The 21225-nt window shown below is 39.6% G+C and overlaps 1 protein-coding gene, 1 long non-coding RNA gene and 2 other non-coding genes across 4 annotated transcripts; 3 read left to right on the plus strand and 1 right to left on the minus strand.

Annotated features, from left to right (window-relative positions):
* The first annotated feature begins 4638 nt into the window (after positions 1-4638).
* Positions 4639-7639, plus strand: LOC102079780 (zinc finger BED domain-containing protein 1). The gene is made up of 3 exons (XM_019352290.2): positions 4639-5698; positions 6094-6722; positions 6812-7639. The coding sequence occupies exons 1-3, from the start codon at positions 4756-4758 to the stop codon at positions 7202-7204; spliced, it is 1965 nt and encodes a 654-aa protein (XP_019207835.1). The 5' UTR covers positions 4639-4755; the 3' UTR covers positions 7205-7639.
* Positions 7640-11623: 3984 nt separating this feature from the next.
* LOC112844034 (5S ribosomal RNA) lies at positions 11624-11742 on the minus strand. Its single transcript, XR_003216589.1, has one exon. It is a non-coding gene; the product is annotated as a 5S ribosomal RNA (ribosomal RNA).
* An 821-nt stretch (positions 11743-12563) lies between these two features.
* LOC112844043 (5S ribosomal RNA) lies at positions 12564-12682 on the plus strand. Its single transcript, XR_003216598.1, has one exon. It is a non-coding gene; the product is annotated as a 5S ribosomal RNA (ribosomal RNA).
* A 5124-nt stretch (positions 12683-17806) lies between these two features.
* Positions 17807-20382, plus strand: LOC109196763 (uncharacterized). The gene is made up of 3 exons (XR_002058130.2): positions 17807-18135; positions 18374-18486; positions 20272-20382. It is a non-coding gene; the product is annotated as an uncharacterized LOC109196763 (long non-coding RNA).
* Positions 20383-21225: the final 843 nt, after the last annotated feature.

Raw genomic sequence — 21225 nt, forward strand, 5'->3', positions numbered from 1 at the left:
AAAAATCAATTGTGCGCCTTATGTATGAATTCTGGTTGTGGTTACTGACCTGGAACCAATTTTATGTGGTACAAAATCTGTGGTTCAAAAATCTGTCAAAAAAAGTTTGCACTACGACTTCGGTAAGCTACGAAGCTGCACTGCTTGATGGATTGTCGGAGCATTAGGTTATCGTAGTCATGAGCCTCACAGAGTAATCTGGGTCCAAAACTCGGTCGGCTGCAGGTCCCAAAGTCAAACAAACACTGCAGCATCACTGAGAGTTAAAAACTGTCTAAATTCTTTTATCTTTAATAAAATCATCAGCGTTGCTGCTTTACCAGGTGTAACAATTTTTAACATCCAGGCATCCATGAAAACAGAATTTATTAAATTTAACGAAGTTAGAAGTTAGCAGGAAGTTAGCTCGCTAGTTTCCACCTAAACATGATATTCTATGTTTTGACTGAGAGATTTCTGAAAAAATTAAAGTGTACAGCTCTGCTATCACTTCCAACATAAATGAAGACAGAAAACTAAACAGCAGTGATGTTTGGTACTGGAGTTTGACTAGCTGGTATATAATGATGTGGTATGTGATTGCTAGTGACATAGCTATGTTAGCATAACATAAACACAGTGAAGCTGGAGGATGAATGCTAACTTTTTTCCACTCGATAAAAGTTAACATGAGGGTTCCTGATGGTTTGGGACAAATGCAGTCGCATGGCAGGATGCTGTAAACAGACCAGACTTCAGGAGAACAACTGAGATAATCCATCCACAATACGAGGTTAGTCATTAATATACTGCAACAACATGGCAATAGAGCAGCTGTGAGAGAATTCAACATTAATGAATCAATGGTACAAAAGTGGAGGAAGCAAGAAGAAGGAGTTAAGTAAAGTTTGACTTATCTGACTGTTTTGTTTCGCTTTATGCGCCTTATAATCTGGTGCGCCTTATGGTTCGAAAAATACAGTATCCTTGAGCAAGATTCATAAATAAAGTGACACTAAATGAATTTGTTTGTATAAAAGTCTGATGACTATGAGTACAAATTTACGGCAAATCCTACAGCTCCTCATATTCTTAACAATAGATGATCTGTTTAACTGTACCTTACTTTCAGTAAGACACTAGGATTTGCATGTAAATTAAATTCAGACTGCTGACTCATCATCCACGTGCCCTAATCAGGTAACAGTCCAAATGGCTGTTTTATATAAGTGTCACAGTCACAATGCTGCTTATAAGTTATATTCAGTCTTCACTGATGTCCCCAAAACAAGTAAAGCTCCAAATGTGGATGTTGTTGTTTCTTCAGTTATTACTTATAAATATTTTGAAATGCAGGCATCTCATGTTCCAGTTATGTAGCCTAATGTAACACAGTCATTGCTCTCACTGCTACTGCTGCAGAGATCAGGGTCAAAAGCTGTGTGGGCCCCACCCATGCACACACCAGAATGAATGAACCCTTCCTGTATAAATGCAGTCCCTCGAGACGTGACTGCCCCTCAGCATCTCTGTTTATTACACCAAAGCAAGTTTGAGAACAAAAAGAATAAATGGCTCTCTGTTGCTTGTTTATGTGTTTCTATGCACGAGCACCCTGTGGTGTTAATAATGACCATGTCTTTCAATTTGAAATGACTCACAAAGCTACATTTTTGGCTTTAATGTGCTTTTAATTCTATTAACAGACTGCTGACTGTAGCTCTGATATACATTAGCATTATAATATTAGGGAGAAAACTGGGCGTCTCTGTTCAGTCATTAACTGATAAATAACCCCTTACTTCACTTGCCTCAGTCCTCCTGTGTGAAAGCTGAAAACATGTGAGGTTTGAATTCAACAACAGGTCACATGATATGTTTTCTGTTGATGATCACAATGAACACGGAGCTGTTACCCAATGATTTCTCTAATAGAGTAAAAAGATGTTTTAACGGACCAACGCTGTGTTCACAATAATCACAACAGTAATGCAGCTGTATCTCACATGCAGAGTTGTCTGTTGTTGATGTCTGTAAGTTGTAAATCAGTTTAATCACAGCTCAGAGTAAATGTTTTTTCTTACGTTTCTCAGCATCTCTATCTATGAGTCACATTGTGGAGAAACCACCACAGCACTGTTTTCTTGTACACAACAATTAGGGCAAGAAAGGACAATGAACGCGTTGGTCTGTGTGAACACAGTGGCAACACTTAGTGTTAAAAATTAAACTGCCCACATGGTCTGTGCTTTATTCACATCAAGTAAATAAGCAAATCTACAAATGTGACTTTAACAATGTTATTGTGTAAATTAGGCACAAGAAGGTTGACTTTAAGTGGTCCTGACTCCTGATAGAAACATTGCTTTAGACCTAAATCTTGCCAGTGTAAAAACAGATCTTTTGGTGCCCCCTCCTGGCAGACTTTGTGTAAATGCAGAGAGAGACAAAAGCTCACATAAACATGTTTCCTGTGTATAAAGAGCTAACACAGAGGTACTAATGAGGCTGAGCTTCTATGAGCACTGCAGCATCGCCATATGACAGTTCCTGGAGTGGGATGTCACTGACCACTTCTAGATCTCACCTCTCTCACAATCAGCTGATGTCAGTTCATGTCGTGATAGTGGAGACTCTCTAATGCACAAATCTTTCTTTTTTTTAAAAAAAAAATCTTTATTGCACAAAAGGGAAGGAATGTAATGGTAAAGTGCAAAGTGCACTCAGGACAGAAAAAAGCTGCATTGTAGAGCACAAAAGGTAAATGCTGGTAATTGACAATTCTTAATATTGATATTATTAAGAAATCCACCATTCTGTCAAATATCCTGTATAACTGCTGCAGTCATCGCTGTTGGATTATAACACTGACAGCCAGTCTTACATTTATACTCTTATAAATGTAAGACGCTTTATCTGTCACCGGCCTCAGGCTCTTCACCTTTTCAAAGACAAAGCAGTCATTTAGATAAAATATTAGCTATTGTTTACCTGTAAATGCACAAAGAGAATTTAGAAATGTAATTATTGTCAAGAGTGAACAAGCACTGATAGTGTAATCTACAGCTGTGGCCAAACGTTCAGAGAATGAGAAGTGTTGTTTGTTTATTTACAAAGTTTGCTGTTTCAGTGATAGTTGTATATCATATTATATCACTTTAAACAGGTGATCCAGTAATGCTGCACTAATAAATTAGACTAACTATTCACTTTATCTAAAGTTATTAAGTTAGCTAAAGAGTTGGGATGCTGTGTAAGACATAAATAAAGCTCAAATACAAAGGTTTGGACACTGTTTTGCATGTTTCCCTACTGTAGGGGTCTCTGCAAGCATACAGGGCTCTGAGAGGGTACAAGATGACAACTTTGGAATTCTACTAGAAACAGTCGATCATATTTGTTTGTCAAAGCTGAATCCAGGGCAAACTACGCTAAATTAGCATTTTTAGCTAACAGCTACAATAAGCATAAAAGTTACTGTACGGCTATCATTTGTTAACATGACGCTTGTTCTTATACATGTAGTACATTTATTACCAACCTGAGAGTTTATCCGCTGGTCATTCGACATGACGAATGACTTCCGAAGTCTTAATTCAGCTCAAGACGCTGTGGATTCCCGTCAGTAACACTTTCGGTCCGCTAGTAAAATGTAGTTCTATTAATCTGCGCTTGAACCGGAACCGGATGTAAGTTCCAAAAAACTGAATTGTAGAACTGAAACTGAATGGTGAGAAGTGAAACTGAAATTATTCGAGAGCTGAATTTTTAAAGGATAAAATGCAGTTTCAAAGCAAATCAATTCATTTTCAAAATATAAAATTCAATTTCAATTTAGTGATGATCATTTTCAAACCATAAATTCAATTTCAAATTAGACTAATTCAAATTCAGTTTTTTAAAGCATTTATTCAAGTTACAATTCAGATTCAATCTGAGCAATTCAAATTCAAATTTAACTTATTCAAATTCAGTTTCTGATGGCACAGATTTCTGCCCATAAACAAGCAGCAGGACGCACCTCACAAACGAAAGTCGCCTTTACTCCCCGTAAATGGGCAATAGAAAACCGATTGATAGGCTACCCATGTAATCCCCAAAATGCGCTGCACGATGTCGAGGCAATATGGGTGCAAGCAACTTTTTTTTGCTAATGGCATGATGCCACCCCCACCATGATGTCGCCCTGGGCAATGTTTAAAATAGAAGTCACACACATACAGTAGCTTGCAAAAGTATTCGGCCCCCTTGAACTTTTCCACATTTTGTCACATTACAGCCACAAACATGAATCAATTTTATTGGAATTCCACGTGAAAGACCAATACAAAGTGGTGTACACATGAGAAGTGGAATGAAAATCATACATGATTCCAAACATTTTTTACAAATAAATAACTGAAAAGTGGGGTGTGCGTAATTATTCAGCCCCCTGAGTCAATACTTTGTAGAACCACCTTTTGCTGCAATTCCAGCTGCCAGTCTTTTAGGGTATGTCTCTACCAGCTTTGCACATCTAGAGACTGAAATTCTTGCCCATTCTTCTTTGCAAAACAGCTCCAGCTCAGTCAGATTAGATGGACAGCGTTTGTGAACAGCAGTTTTCAGATCTTGCCACAGATTCTCGATTGGATTTAGACACCAGACAGGTCAGGGTAGGGCTGAACAATATAGCGCATTTGCGATAATATCGCGATATGATCAAGTGCAATTTTCTAACCGCAAAGGCTGCGATTATACTCTGTTTACGTGACATGCGCGAGTAAAACATGTGATATGATCAAACGAGCACTGCACTCTGGTCACGTGACACGGGGAGCAAAGTTTTCTACCGAGAGTGAACTAGCAAGCAAAGCTGTAGCCTACACAATGGCCTCAGGTTCAACAGAACCAGAGCCTGCGGGGATGCTAGTACCAAAGAGGAACTGCACATCAGCCGTGTGGGAATATTTTGGGTTTAAAAGAGATGATGTCGCACAGAGTCAGGTACTGTGTAAAACCTGTCTTGGTAGAGTTTCTACATCTCGGGGAAACACTACGAATTTGTACCAGCACCTTAAGACTCAGCACAAAACAGAGTATGATAGATGTATGGCTAAAAAATCTAGTAGTGTGCTGAATAAACCTAGTAACGTTACTCGGCAAGGATCACTGACCGAACTGTTTGAAGGTGTTACGCCATATGAACGCACTTCAAAACGGCACGTGGAAATCACCAAAGCAGTAACCCACTGCATCGCGAAAGACATGATGCCCGTCAATACGGTGACCAAGCCTGGGTTCAATAATTTGGTAACTACACTGGATAAGAGGTACAGAATGCCCTCCCGCACGTATTTCAGTCAGACTGCAATACCCGAGCTACATATGCAATGTAGGCGGAGGGTTGCAGCGGAGTTAAAGGCTGTTGAGTTTTTTGCGGCGACAACAGACATGTGGTCAAGCCGTACAGCAGAGCCCTATCAAAGTCTGACGGTGCATTACATTACCGAAGACCTCCACCTCGAAGCTCGCAGCCTACAAACGGCCTACTTCCCCGAAGACCACACAGGGGAAAACATTGCTGCTGGCCTGAGAGAGGGGCTTGCGTGTTGGGATCTCCCTGAAGACAACCTTGTCTGCATAACGACGGACAACGCGTCAAATATGGTGAAAGCAGCACAGCTGAACGAATGGACCAGGCTCCAGTGTTTCGGACACAGATTACATCTTGCTATTGGTAAGTTACTGCCGTGAGAGAGAGAGAGAGTGTGTGTGTGCGTGCGTGTGCATGCATGTATGTGCGAGCCTGTGTATCACTCTCTCCCACAAACACACCACACTATTATTTATCTTGTTCTTTACTGCTGTTAATTCTAGATATGTTATGTCAACCCCACACTGATGTACCCACCTCTTCTTATGTATTTTCTTTTTTGTTTTTGTCTTATGGTCTTATGTTCTTGTATGTCATGATGTATGTAACAATAGCTTTGGCAACACTGTTCCCATAGTCATGCTAATAAAGCAACTTTGAATTTGAGAGAGAGAGAAATGGTGAAACCTTGCATCATAACTGCAATTCTATGTCTAACACTAATTTTACTTTTTACTTTATTTTTTTTTCCCCTCCAGAAAATGCAATCAAAGATGGTAGAGTATCAAGAGCAATTGGGCTGTGCAAGAAGTTGGTGGGGCACTTCTCGCACAGTTGGAAGAAAAAGGCAGCACTCACTGAGGCACAGAAGGAGCTTAAGCTTCCTGAGCACTCTCTCATTACTGAGTGCCCTACAAGATGGGGGTCCAAAGAGAAAATGATTGCCAGAGTGCTGGAACAGATGAAAGCCATATCGCAGGTATTGACAGGTGACCGACATGCACGCTCCCTCATCCCAACCTGGCAGGATGCTGAAGTGTTGGAGTCCATTCATAAGGCACTGCATCCTCTCTCCGAATTTACTGATGCTCTTTCTGGAGAAGAGTATGTGAGCATCTCCTACCTCAAGCCAGTTCTCCATCTTCTGGCAACATCAGTCTTGGCTGAAGATGCTGAGGACACTGATCTGACTAGATCAATTAAAACCAAGGTCCTGGCATACCTCAACGACAAGTATAGTGACCTCAACACCCAGGAGCTTTTGGATGTTGCGTCGTTCATGGACCCTAGGTTCAAAACGCAATACATCAGCGCAGACAACCTTCCTGCCATTAAGGCCCGACTGAAGACAGAAATGGTGGAATCGGCTAGACGTACACATAATCAGGTAAATCCTTGAAAATTATATTTCCACAAACACATAATATTTATATATAAGCTAACTGCAAAACTAATGTCTCTCTTCCCATCTGGCAGGAGAAGAGGTCTCGCACTGAAACTGCTCAAAATTCTCCAAGTGCACAGGCCTCTGGGGGAAAGGCAAAGAAGACTCTTGGTAGTCTTTTTAAAACCAGTGCGGCCTCTTCAGCTTTGCCTCTGCCACTTGAAGATGTCGTGGAGGCAGAGTTGAATAGTTACCTGTTGACCCCTGTCATTGACGGAGAGGATGATCCCTTAGCCTGGTGGAAGGTGCACAACATTCACTTTCCACGACTGTGCAAGATGGCCCGCAAATATCTGTGTGTGCCAGCCACAAGTGCCCCCTCAGAGCGTCTGTTCAGCACTGGAGGGAATATAGTGACCTGCACTCGCTCATCCTTAAAGCCAGCAAAAGTAGATATGCTGGTCTTCCTAGCAAAAAACCTGTGAGCTAGGATGATTATGGCTAGCTGAGCCATACTCATTGTGCACTTTAGTTTGTGCTGTGTTGCTGTTACTTACTGCAGATAATCAAGATGTTCAGCCAGTTTTAATTTAAAGGCGTGTTTGTGTGTGTGTTTATACAATTGCTATTATGTTTGCACTTTATGTGTAATGTTACTGACTGCAGAGATCAGTAAGATGTGTGTATTTTTTATTTATTAGTTTTATTTATTTAATATTATTTTTTAATTTAATGACTGTCTAGTAGTTCACAGATGTCGAAAAACTGAGTGTGGTAAAGCCACTGATTTTTTTTTATGTATATTTCTGCAATCTGCACATTGTACTGACTTTCATTTTAATGTTTACACCAGGGTTCCTTGTCAGCACTTTATGCTCAGATGTTTGTAAGCTAAAAATAAACTATTGTGTATGTTCAAATATACTGTTGTGATTGAAGAAGTTAAATAAAAATGTCAATCATCAATTCATGCATCACCTCATGTCATCATAACAGAGGTCTGTCTTCCAGGAAAGAACAGTTTAAAATTAATGTAATATAGTATTGGCCATACTATATGATGTATTGCTTGTCTTTGTTTAATAATACAGAAGACAAAGACCTTAAAAAAATAATCGCATATCGCATCGCAATCGCAATATTGGGGCAAAAAATCGCAATTAGATTATTTTCCATAATCGTTCAGCCCTAGGTCAGGGATAAAGTTACTGAGAAATTTAAAGCAGGCTTAGGCTACAAAAAGATTTCCCAAGCCTTGAACATCCCACGGAGCACTGTTCAAGCCGTCATTCAGAAATGGAAGGAGTATGGCACAACTGTAAACCTACCAAGACAAGGCCGTCCACCTAAACTCACAGGCCGAACAAGCAGAGCGCTGATCAGAAATGCAGCCAAGAGGCCCATGGTGACTCTGGACGAGCTGCAGAGATCTACAGCTCAGGTGGGGGAATCTGTCCATAGGACAACTATTAGTCGTGCACTGCACAAAGTTGGCCTTTATGGAAGAGTGGCAAGAAGAAAGCCATTGTTAACAGAAAACCATAAGAAGTCCCGTTTGCAGTTTGCCACAAGCCATGTGGGGGACACAGCAAACATGTGGAAGAAGGTGCTCTGGTCAGATGAGACCAAAATGGAACTTTTTGGCCAAAATGCAAAACACTGTGTGTGGCGGAAAACTAACACTGCACATCACTCTGAACACACCATCCCCACTGTCAAATATGGTGGTGGCAGCATCATGCTCTGGGGGTGCTTCTCAGGGACAGGGAAGCTGGTCAGAGTTGATGGGAAGATGGATGGAGCCAAATACAGGGCAATCTTGGAAGAAAACCTCTTGGAGTCTGCAAAAGACTTGAGACTGGGGCGGAGGTTCACCTTCCAACAGGACAACGACCCTAAACATAAAGCCAGGGCAACAATGGAATGGTTTAAAACAAAACATATCCATGTGTTAGAATGGCCCAGTCAAAGTCCAGATCTAAATCCAATCGAGAATCTGTGGCAAGATCTGAAAACTGCTGTTCACAAACGCTGTCCATCTAATCTGACTGAGCTGGAGCTGTTTTGCAAAGAAGAATGGGCAAGGATTTCAGTCTGTAGATGTGTAAAGCTGGTAGAGACATACCCTAAAAGACTGGCAGCTGTAATTGCAGCAAAAGGTGGTTCTACAAAGTATTGACTCAGGGGGCTGAATAATTACGCACACCCCACTTTTCAGTTATTTATTTGTAAAAAGTGTTTGGAATCATGTATGATTTTCGTTCCACTTCTCACGTGTACACCACTTTGTATTGGTCTTTCACGTGGAATTCCAATAAAATTGATTCATGTTTGTGGCTGTAATGTGACAAAATGTGGAAAAGTTCAAGGGGGCCGAATACTTTTGCAAGCCACTGTATAGCTGATATTGTTACCAAGGGCAAGAGGGCTTTGCTGTAAGTTCACTGTGTCTGTGTAATAGTTTTGTGTTAGGACAAACCAAATCAAAGCAAACATCTTGTGCCCAGCATATCCACTATCCAAACCATCTCAGCCTTGTTTCTCCAACTCTGTCTCCAAAATGCTCTAAGGTGTCCCTCTGACGTATTCATTTCTAATCTTGTCCACTCACTCCTAATGAAACTCTTAGTTGTTTCATCTCCAGCTCAGTTTCATGAACCTTGAATGCATATACGTGGAATTTATACATATGTGGAAAATATGTAAATAAATGCAGCATTAACAGAAAACAAGACATAGAAATTAGGGCTGCTCGATTATGGCAAAAATGATAATCACGATTATTTTCACTGAAATTGAGATCTCGATTATTTGACGATATTTATTTAACAATAACAATGTATTGAATAATAGCTTTAAAGATGTCAAAAAATAATATAAAATAGTGTGCAAATACTGATAACAGTGCAAATGTTTGCAATATAAAAAATAAATGAAAAATGTAAACATCTATGTTTAGTGAACTTCAAAATACTGCATAATACTGGTTGTTCACTGTGTTAATTGAGCAGTGGTCTTTGGCGAGGAAAACGTTACCGCGTTTGTTATCTCCTTGTGTCTCTGGGAGCTGGTGGGATATTTAGTCGCGTTGTACAGGGTAGCGTGAATGGAAGTCTGTGAGGAAGAAGCAGGTGTTGTCAAGAGTTTTTCTCCATGTTCCTTCATTGTTTGATCGTATGTCACTTTGTGAGCGGTCTTCAAATGATTGAATAAATTTGTAGTGTTGCTCTGTGGTGCAGCTACGACACCGTAGCAAAGTTTACACACTATGTCTACTTGATCCACGTCTGACTCCGCGAACCCAAAATGTTTCCACACCACTGAAGTTGTTTTACCTCTCTTTTCAACCAACGGCATTCTTTCTTCAGCAGCCATTATCCTCTCCTCACCAAATAACTTCTGCTTAGCTTTCCGAGCTTCCCTCGGGTCCTCTTAATTGTTGTGACGCGTGTTCGAAACGCAGAGAGGTGCACTCGATTTGCCACACGGAGCAGCGCGAGAGGAGGAGCTAATAATCGGCTCAGTCATTTTTAATGATCGTTGAAAGCCCAGATCATAATCACGATTAAAATTCGATTAATTGAGCAGCCCTAATAGAAATTAATAATAAAAAGGTTAAATACATTTAAAATGAAACAATTTCTTAAGTTAGCTCAGAAAACATCAACATTACAACAAAATATGGCAAAATTAAAGATGATAACACAATAATACAGAAAAAAATATTTATGGTCACAGATCAGTGATAATAGATCAGTCACTCCCTCAGACTCAAGATGTGATCGATCATACCTTTATCATCTGAGAATGGGGTTCTCTATACCAAAGAAGCAAAAAGGTGAAGGAAAGAGATGGCAGCGTCTGTACAAAACGAGTGAATATTAGCACAGTAGGCGAATATGGAAGGCGCTTTGGAACGCTAATCTCCAAGGTCAGACGGTGGGTCTGGGCCCAGCGCTGGATTAATAGCTGCAGGGCAGGATGGCTGATGGTGTTGTGATGTGGAGATGTATGTGCTCTCTGTGTAGGGGAGTTTTTTTCGTTTTCTGTTCTCATGCTGACCTCCCACAAGGAGCCCAGTATGAGTAGAGGTCTCCCCATGTGATGTCTGTGCTACGTATGTTTGGTCGGGGGGGAGTCTCATTTCACTGCAGGTGTAAACTTTGCATGTGACAAATAAAGGCTTGATTGATTGATTGATTGATCGAGAAGAATTTTAATAGTTGCCTGCTTTCTACTCGACCTTAGCTAGGATTGTACTCCCTGATCTGGGAAGGGTAAGAAAAAAGAATTCAGTTAACAAGTGGAAGAGTCTCCAGGCCAGGACCAGCAGACTGAAGGACAGCTTCATCCATCAGGCTGTCAGGAAGCTTAACTCCCTCCCGATTCTGCCCCCTCTCCCCTCTCTCCTCCACGGTCTCACTGAACTCTGTCACACACACACACACACTCTCTGACTCACTCACTGGCCTGCACTAGTTATTAGTCACTTTGTGGAGCATTGGACTGCCATTACCTCATAAGACTTTGTTGTTACACTATCTCCTACCGTACATTACCAAATCTCCATTTGCACTATTTGCCTATTTGCACTACCTTGCCTGGTTTACACTCAATGTCATTTACCCTTACCTGAATATTGTATATTGTATATTGTATAGCTTTTTTTGTTATATGTAATATTGTACTGTATTTATTTAAATTTTTACTTTTTAATTATTTTACTTGCATTTTTAATCTCTCTTATATTTAAATGTTCATTTGGGTTTGAGAGTAACGAAATTTCTATTCTCTGTATGTCCTGTACATGTGGCAGAATTGACAAATAAAGTTGACTTTGACTTTAACCTGGCTCCACTGAGTGAGCATCAGCGCCCTCTGCAGTTTGTGTGTCGAAGTGCAAAAGCTTACAGCACCTGGTATTCCCAGGCGGTCTCCCATCCAAGTACTGACCAGGCACGACCCTGCTTAGCTTCCGAGATCAGACGAGATCGGGCGTGTTCAGGGTGGTATGGCCGTAAGCGAGGGACAGAATGCATAAAAGGCCTTTTATAGATGACTACAGATTTAGATTTGATGCATTACAGATAGATTACACCAGGGGTGTCGAACTCATTTAATATTGCGGACCATATACAGCCCACTTTGATCTTAAGCCGTCTGGACCAGTGAAAGTCTCCTTTCTGTCAGTGTAAAGAAGTCACTTATGTAACAGTTTTTCTACGTGTTAAAGAAAAAGCTGTTCTGACAAAGAAATAAATCTGTCAGTACGATTTTTTGGACTTAAATTGTAAGAAATAAATGTGTAAAATCCCAGACAACGTTCTGGTAGCTGTTTGTCCAGATTGCCCATTTTTTCTTGTTGTGGTTCTTGTTGTTTTTTAACTGTAGTCATAAAAAATTAGATTTCTGTGGTTGAAAGTAAAAAAAAAAAAAAAAAAACTTTTCTGCTTACAAAAGATTTATTGGAGACATAGCTAAGAATTTTTCAGTGTGCAATAAATTGTGAAAGCCGAAGTTTCTTTGACAGTGAAAAGCAAAAATTAGGCTTTCTTGTCAGATGTCATTGTTTGGGAAGAAAACAGTGGTCACATAAAATGACATGGCAGGTCACATTATGTTTTTATTGACATATTACTTTGTAAAAAGCATGTTGCTGCTGAATGTAGTTGTATAATCATAAAGTAGTGTTTTATCTATAACATATCACATTAATGTTAAAAAGTGTAACTGATCATTTACTGCAGGGCAGTGTGACGGAGAACAGTCAACTAAGACCAATAGTTATAGATGATGAATGTTTCTACGTCATCTATAAAAGGCCTTTTGAACGTGTCATCTCTCGCTTACGGCCATACCACCCTGAACACGCCCGATCTCGTCTGATCTTGGAAGCTAAGCAGAGTCGGGCCTGGTCAGTACTTGGATGGGAGACCGCCTGGGAATACCAGGTGCTGTAAGCTTTTGCTCTTCTACACACAGACTGCAGAGGGCGCTGCTGCTCACTCACAGAAAACAGAATCAGAAAAGAAACTTCATTACAACGCTTATAAAAAGAATGCGTTTAGCTTTTGTGTAAAACTTGATAATCATCTTACTGTATCTACTTTTCTGGTGTGTATTTTCCAGCAGAGGTTTAGCTCAGTGTCATGTGTCTGACATTTAGTGGATGTCAGAGAGCATTATTATTATTTCCTAACTTTAGGTTCCAAAATAGGAGGAAGACTGATCTTTACTCACAGTAAAGATCAGTCTTCATCCTGTTTTCTATTTTGCAGAGCCTTATTGATGAGCCACAGCTGTCAGTCTGTTATTTTCTCCCCCTGATATCTGTAACTTTATCATTTAAACTGTTGATATGGCTCAAAGCAGCCCCATTAATTTCGTAATTGACTTTTGTTTCCTCCTTTCTCCTCTCTATTATTTACTGCCAATATATTGTGAGTTTATATCAGTAGCATTTGAGCAAAACCTGGTGAGGATTTAGAAGAGCTTCAACATCCCATTATAATTTTAGTATTGCACAGACAACATAAATTACAACCTAATCCAATCTGAAGACACAGTTGAAGCTTCAGACATTCATCTGTTGACGGTGAAACACTGCCCTCTGCTGGACTCCAATAAAACAGATGATACTTTAAAATGAGGCAGCATCAACAAGCTGTCTGCAAAAAAAACAATATAAGAACAAAATTTGCATGAAATACAGAACTCATTGATTCTATGAATCAAAAAAAGTTAAGCACTCTGTAGTATTCTACAGAAAGAGGAATTTCTCAGCACAGTACTGAGTAACTTGTCAACCATGGAGAAGGCACAGTGTCCACCTAAAGCCCTTATTTACAAAAAACAGAGCAGTTTTTTCGCATGGCTCAAGGTGAAGGTAATGCTGTCATTTTCATATGACTTATTATGGGCTTCAATATCATAGTGAAAAATTAAAAAGTATACACACATTCAAATCTTTCAATACGGGGTTGTACAATGTCTTAAATTGACATGACTAATGCCTATTAACTTCTCATCAGTGATCATGGATGGAATAATGAAGGAGGAGGACTACTAAAGTGAGTTTGCAATCCAACATAGAAACTGACCTTCTGAGATGAAAACTTTTATATTCAGTGTTACTCCAAATCCTCATTCTCAACTTATTACCAAAGAAAAAAATATGTCATTATATGTTCTGATGACATTCAGCTGGATCTGATTTACACATCAGAGGCTTCTTCAAGTAACTTTATTCAAGTAGAGTGAAATAAAGAGCAGAAAACACTGCATGAGAAGCAATTCAAAACGTGACTTTCAGCAAAGGCGTGCTGTCACACTGTGGCTAGACTGAGGGTTTGTCAACAGTCTGACGACACTGTATCAGAGACTTGTCTTTAACCACTTTGTTCTTTTCATGACCACAACTCAACACCTTGTGAGTGTTTGCAGTCTGGTAATGCACCGTGTCCCGAAACTGTGAACAACTGAATCTGTTCTGAGAGCAGAAAAAACTTCTATGAATGTAATAACTTTAGATGTTATCACACTAACTACATATGTTATAATGTAACACTTTGTGTAATGTAAAACTCTGAAGTCAAGGTTATAAATGGCTGTTTTTGACAACTTTTGAGTTTACCTTTATATATTTCACTTTTAAAAATTTACAGTCATCATTTCATTGTGACTAAATCTAAGCAGGAATGTTTTTTTATCTCTATAAAAACATTTTTAATCAGTCAATTTTAATATGAATTGAAAATTATAAATTGTATATTTCAAAACTATGTTTAAGTAGCTCATGCTTTTTAACTGGACTTGGAGTATACATACATAATAAATTGGACTGGGTTAAGATCACCGCTGCACTCCACAGGAAGGGCCAGAGTCGTCTCTATTTTCTGAGGCAGCTAAGGACAATGCTCAGGATTTTTTACAAATCTGTTGTGGCCAGTGCCATCCTCTATGCTGCTGCATGGTGGGGCAACAGGTTTAGGGACACAGGTGCCAACAGACTCAAACTGATCCGCAAGGCCAGTAATGAGTGGGGATGGAGTTGTACTCATTTAGGGTGTCTGAGAGGCAGATGTAGTCCAAGAAAAGGAGCACATTCAGTGAGAGACTGAGATTACCAAAATGCACCACTGAACAACACAGGAAATCATTCCTGCCCTTGGCCATCTCCCTGTACAACTCCTCCATCTAATACAGTTATACCCACTGGCACATGTTCTACAGTAAAATAACAAATGACAAAGTTCACAAGTTAGAGTTAAATGTCAATCACACATATTTCACCTCACCTCTTGATATTTATAATTGCGTGATTTGTGTGTGTGTGTGTGTGTGTGTGTGTGTGTATATATATATATATATATACATTATATATACATACATACATACAGAAATAAATAATTTGCAGTTTGACTCATGTAAACAAACAAATCTCTGAGATGAAAACATTTTCTGCACTTCAGTGTTTGATACATTCGTTCATTCTCCAGGTCCCGAACCCCCCTTGGCTGCATGAGTCTGAATCACAATCGGTGTGTATATGAGCAACTGTAACCCACATATTTTCCTTTGGGATTATTAAAGTCATTCTGATTCTGATTATTCATTTTAAATATGAATATCACACCAGACGGCTCCTGTTATTCAGAAAGCACCTTTATTGCTTCAATGCAAATTAGAAGGTGATTAGCAGCCAGATGCTGCTAATCAACTGCATTTGAATAATTGCTCATCAGCATATGTGAGCACCTCTATAAAAGCATGAGTTTTGGCAGGTGTGTGTTAAGACAATGTCATAATCTTCCCAGGAATGGTTGTCCCAGAAAATTCACCCCAGGGTCAAACTGTGCAATGGTCAGAAAAAGCTCAAAAATCCAGAAGCTACATATCAGACTCTACAGACCTCAGTTAGCACATTAAATCTTAAAGTCTATGACAATTAGAAAAAGTTTGAATAAGTGTGGCTTGTTTGGAAGGGTTGCAAGGAGAAAGTCTCTTCTCTCTAAAAACAGCATGACAGCATGGATGCAAGTTTGGTAGCAAAGTTGCAAAGCATAACAGCACAAACACCTCATACCAGCTGTTAGTATGGTGGTGAAGGGGGGGGGGTGATTTGAGCTTCTTTTGCAGCTACAGAACCTGGGCCCCTTGCATTCATTGAGTTTTCCATGACCTCCCCTGTATACCAAGTACTCTATAGTCAAAACTGAGTTTTGGTAATGCAGCAGGACAAAGATCCCAAGCACATCAGCAGAGCTACAACAGAATCAAGGTGTTGGAATGGCCCGGTCACAGTCCACACGTCAACCTGAAAAACAGTGCTGGGAACTTAAGAGAGCTTTACATAAACAAATACCACAAACCTCAATGAACTGACGAAACAATGTAAAGAATTGTGAGTCAAAAGTCCTGCACAACCATGTGACAGACTAAGAGTCATACAGAAACAATTTGGTGACACTATTGCTGCTAAAAGGTTGTTCTACAACCTACTCACTCATGGACTGTGCTTAGTTTTTCAGAGTATGCTATAGATTCCCATAAAAACACTCTTTTCCACATGACTGTATATCAGATAAAACAGATATGATCTGTGAATCCAGAGCAGAGGAGGATTCTGAGAAGAGAAAACATCTGGGGACCTGTCCCGAAAAGTTAATTTTGTTCATCTGGACGTAGAGTTTTCAGTCGGAGGAACGCTACGTCACTCATCCAAGTTCGACTTCCGACTTCTTCTGTCTCAGCTCAGTGCAGGTTTCAACCTTTGACCAACCTTTGTTGGAATTTAGACTTTACATATTGTCCAGTTTAAGGCAAGGGAACTGAAAAGTGTGTTGAGGATAAATGATCAATTAGGCAGATGTAAATGAACAACAGCTGCAGGCTGGAGGCTCTGACATCACACCTGATGGACACCTAGAGGGCTAGATTCAATTATTTTGGAGTTTCTGAAGACCTTCTATGACTCTGGGGTGACATCAGTCATCTTTTATGGTGTGTTCTGCTGGGACAGCAGTATCCCCACTGAGGACAGAAAAATACTGAACAGACTGATCTTGTAGACCTGTGTTATGGTTGAGGCAGCATAAAGTGACTGGAAAAATGGCGGCTAAGCTGTCATCGCTCTTAGATACAACCTCCCACTGTGTCTTATGTCTTTCTGTGTGTCACAGAGGACACACAGCACAACAGCACATGTGGGTGAGAGTGAGTGAGTGAATAATTTGTGTTTGTGTGTGCATGGCTGGGCCTGGGTCTGGGGCTTGCTGTGACTTAGCCCTGGATACAGTCAGCAATCCCAGCCGGACGCTTCTCCTATCTTTTGGATGCCGGGTGGTTCTGGGTGCCTGGAACCCTGTTCTCAACCTGTACCAGGATGGTTGGCCTCTAGGGTCGACTGCCCGTTGCCTCTGGTCCTCTGGGACTCTCACCCTTTGGCTTTGGCACCCCATCTGGGGCCTCCCTCTTTCCCCTGCTGGGATGGGCACGCACACGTCGCTGAGATGTGTGGTCTCAGATAATTGGTACTCCTGGAGGCTGCAGGTGAGATAGTCATACTATACCAGTGTTATAACTGAAATAACACAAATAGAAATGAATAAATAAACAGATAACATATTCACATGAACAAGAGGAGCCTATAGAGATTCCAAGTAGCTGTTCTTGCAAAAGCAAAATGTGTTCTGCACCACAATGCATTCACGTCACAACTCTGATTGCAAAAGCTTGCAGATAGGACAGGATATTAAAAATAAAACAAAAAAACCCACCTCCCACCACATGCAGGTCATCCTAGCAGCACTGAGCAGCTCCTACAGTGACACGCTGCTGCAACAACAGTGTGCCAAGAAGAAATTTCAGATATCTTTCCAGCTGCTGTCAGACTCTACAATAGAGTCTTAGTGCCCACCTTAAAATTAGGTATATACAACATCAGCTGAATAACAACACGTGATATATTACACCGTGCCATTATTTACTTAACAAAAACTAAGCCAAAATGCAGTTTCTGTACTTTTTTCACAAATGTCAATATTTTATTAATTTACTTATTTTTGATACATGTGGTTTATTGAATTGAAAAAAATAGCTGCAATTGTTGTAACGCGAGCTATGAAAGACAACCTGCATCTGCACCTGTGGTCACTGGGCCTCACATCATGTTTGCAGCATGTTCTGAACCACAAACAGAGCAGTGATAAAGTTTCTTGGAACTGGTGGGCTAGTGATGTAGACACTGATGCTAGTGATTATTTAAGGTGGGGCTACTGAAATGTTTAAAAACTGAAGCCCCCAAAGTGCTTTTTGTTGCTCTGTGACACAAATGAGCTCCAACCTGCTCAGGTAGAATTTAATAACAGCTGAGCTGCACTAGACCTGGTCTCTGCTCATCTTGACTCCTCGTTTGGTAAGAACTTTTTATTTGTATATTTAAAATCTTTTATAGACAACAGGCTTATTTTCAATAACTCGATCTCCTGCCACACTTCTACTCACATTCACTATCCAGATATGGGCTTCAAAACATGCATCATCTGGGTTCTGTGACCATGAATATCGTGCATAAGAAATGTGCATGCACAGGCAGAGACCTATCTTTTTTTTATTTATGTTCAAATAATGTTCAATTTTAATTCCCCCTTTAGAGCATTTCATTTACTGAAGACATCTTCACCACCTGGTGTTCCAGACGACTGACTAGTGCCTGAACTCCTGCAGGTTAATCAACCAACCACTCATCAGTAAAGCAAAAAGCACAGTAAGTGTCCTCAGTTGGAAAAGTTTGCTTAAAAGTTTCATAGCTTTACAATATAAATAATTATATTTAGCAAGAATGTTGTCATGACTGAGTGCAATCACCATTTCCCTCTGTAAGGTTCAATGAGTGGATGCAGGTAGAGAAGGTGCCTTTAGATACACCTCATGAACTCATCAACTGAGACTCAAAAATCATCAAATTTATTTAAATTACTTAATTTGTTGTTCATTTTCTTACTTGTTTACCATATCTACCAAATGCAAGTAAATGATTACAACTGCCCGTTTTAAAAAAATCCAGTAATACTCTAAAAATGTACACAATATTATTGTTGAATCTGTCCTCCAGTGCCTCTCTGATAAGTTTCAAAATAATATGATCTGTATTTGTGTTCGCTTCGTAGTTACACTGTTTAAAATAAGATATTAAACCAAACTGCGGTAATTACCTGTCCAGCAGAGATCCGCTAACACTTGTTTTATTTCAAGCTCAGGTAAATTCTTTCTGTCTGCTTTTCTTTATCAGCGATCGTCTGGTTTTTCCTTTCGACTTGTCTCTCCGCGCTTTCTGCTCAAGTCAGCCCCCTCCTCTGCCGCGCATGCTCTGCAGCGCATGCCCGACGGGGTCTGCGCAGCGCGTGCATCACAGGTGTGGAGAAGTACTGATTAGTGTTGCCGTTTCAAAATAAAAGCTGCCAAAAAGCGAAACATGCTGCCTTTCAGAGTAAAATTTCAATGTTTCAAACCATATTCCAGGGTTTTTAGTTCACCATTTATGAGGTTTCAACAAGAAAATAAAAGACAAATCTGAATGTTTGAAAATGTTTTGGAAAAATTCCATAAAGAATAGATGAAAAACACTGAAATTATTCTTTTATTTATGTTGATAAATTAAGTTGTTATTATTTAGTTACATAAGTTTTTTTTTTTAAGTTAAACTTGTGTGGGTTTCTATATAAGCCAATAAAAAAACAACAAGCCATTAAAAATGAAAAGTAAACTCTGCCAAAGAAACTGAGAGACGGGAAGCGTGGAGTTCAGTTTGCAAATTTATCTAAAACAATAAACATCTATGAATAAAACTTTGTTGGCCAGCAGCTTCTAAGAAAGACAAAAAAGTAAAAAGATGGTCATGAAAAGAAGCTACCATCTGTCACGTGGTTCTGTGTATTTACATTTCATACCATGGGGAAATAATCATTTGATCCCCTGTTGACAACACCTTTCTCACGATCATCCTCACCCCATGAGACAAGATCTTGCATGCAGCAAGATAAGAGGTCTTCGGTCTTGACTATGGTGGCACAAGACTGTAGATTTGTATTGTCCCTGTAGCCCTCAGTAACAAATCCTTTGACACCTCTGCAGTCTTGCCCGTGGTGGTGTAGAACTTGGAATGGAAGAGACTGATACTGTAGAGGTGTGCTTTTTACACAAAATAAACTGAGATCAAGATTGTCTTTAAATGATTAATTGATTAAGTGCAATCCAATCTGTGGGTGCCAGAATTCTGGCTTGGTTATAGGGGATCAAGTACTTAGTTCAATCAATGACATGCAAATCAGTTAGTATGTTTGTGTAATGTGTTTTTTTCTGGATTTGGTTGATATTCTGTCTCTCGATTAAAATGAGCCTACCATAAATATTAGATACTGTTCATTTCTTTGTAATGGAGCAAAATTACAAATTCAGCAGAAGATTAAATAATTATTCCACTTCTACAGTGACAAGATTTTGGCTGCTCCAAATTCTTAACTTGGAAATGTTCCTGTTTTTCTTTCTCCAGGAAACAATGAGGATCCTGTTTACCTGTTTGCTGCTCATGCTGCTCTTTGCCACTGGACTTTCAAAACCAGCCAATCTTAAACCCAAACCAATTGACAAGCGTCAGAATGAAACCCCTTATGAAAGTTTAAACGACAGCATGTAGATGCCAAGATGACTGCGAAAAAATGTGAGGCAGAAATAAAAAACAAGCAGATCTACAATGTTGACAACAGTTGTAAGGACACAAACACGTTCATCCTTAGTGATTACGAAAAGGTCAAAGCCATTTGTAATGGTCATGGGTCACCTCATAAGAATACTTGCTTGACAGAGAGTAAAGCAAAGTTCAGTATTGTTAAATGTGAACTAAAGAATAATGGAGGCAGGAAACCCAACTGTCAGTATAAAGGCAAACTTCTCACTAACAGAATAGTTGTAGTCCAATGTGGAGGATTACCTGTGCACTTTGAGAAGGACATAGTGACTTTTGAATCCAATAACGCAGCTATAGGAAAAATCCCCATGGACGATACCTCTGTACCCACAAATATACATGTCTGAGATAACAAAAGAGAAACATTTATCATCAGCTCTGACTAAACGTCGCTGGAAACATCTTGTTCGTCACAAGTTTTCACTCGAGCCTGTCTTATCAGTAACCATTTACATTTTTTTGAACATGTGATCAGCTTCTATTTCTTCACACATTGCATTAAATAATATAAAACTATTTTCAAACTATATTCAACCCACCAATACTGATATATTAATTGTACTGACTGTAGGATGCTGTGTAGAAATAATCTCTTCGATCAAACTGGCTTCTAATAAAATATTTTTATTTGATCGCAGAATAGTATGTAATAAATGTTTTTGCTTTGTTTATTTACTTTTTTTTTTTTTTTTTTAATTTTTGGCATCACCAGTCACAGGACTCACAAGGTCAAATGTTCATATTCAGCACCCTGCCTCT

Source organism: Oreochromis niloticus, linkage group LG23 (genome assembly GCF_001858045.2).
Source record: "Oreochromis niloticus isolate F11D_XX linkage group LG23, O_niloticus_UMD_NMBU, whole genome shotgun sequence".
In the NCBI taxonomy this organism is placed as follows: Eukaryota; Metazoa; Chordata; class Actinopteri; order Cichliformes; family Cichlidae; genus Oreochromis; species Oreochromis niloticus.

What these genes read in the sequence shown, in the direction of transcription:
- LOC102079780 (XM_019352290.2), top strand. Translation starts at nt 4,756, where the DNA reads ATGATCAAACGAGCACTGCACTCTGGTCACGTGACACGGGGAGCAAAG. An exon ending in CAGATTACATCTTGCTATTG is followed by an intron (nt 5,699 to 6,093) that starts GTAAGTTACTGC and finishes TTTCCCCTCCAG; the next exon opens with AAAATGCAATCAAAGATGGT. An exon ending in CTAGACGTACACATAATCAG is followed by an intron (nt 6,723 to 6,811) that starts GTAAATCCTTGA and finishes CCCATCTGGCAG; the next exon opens with GAGAAGAGGTCTCGCACTGA.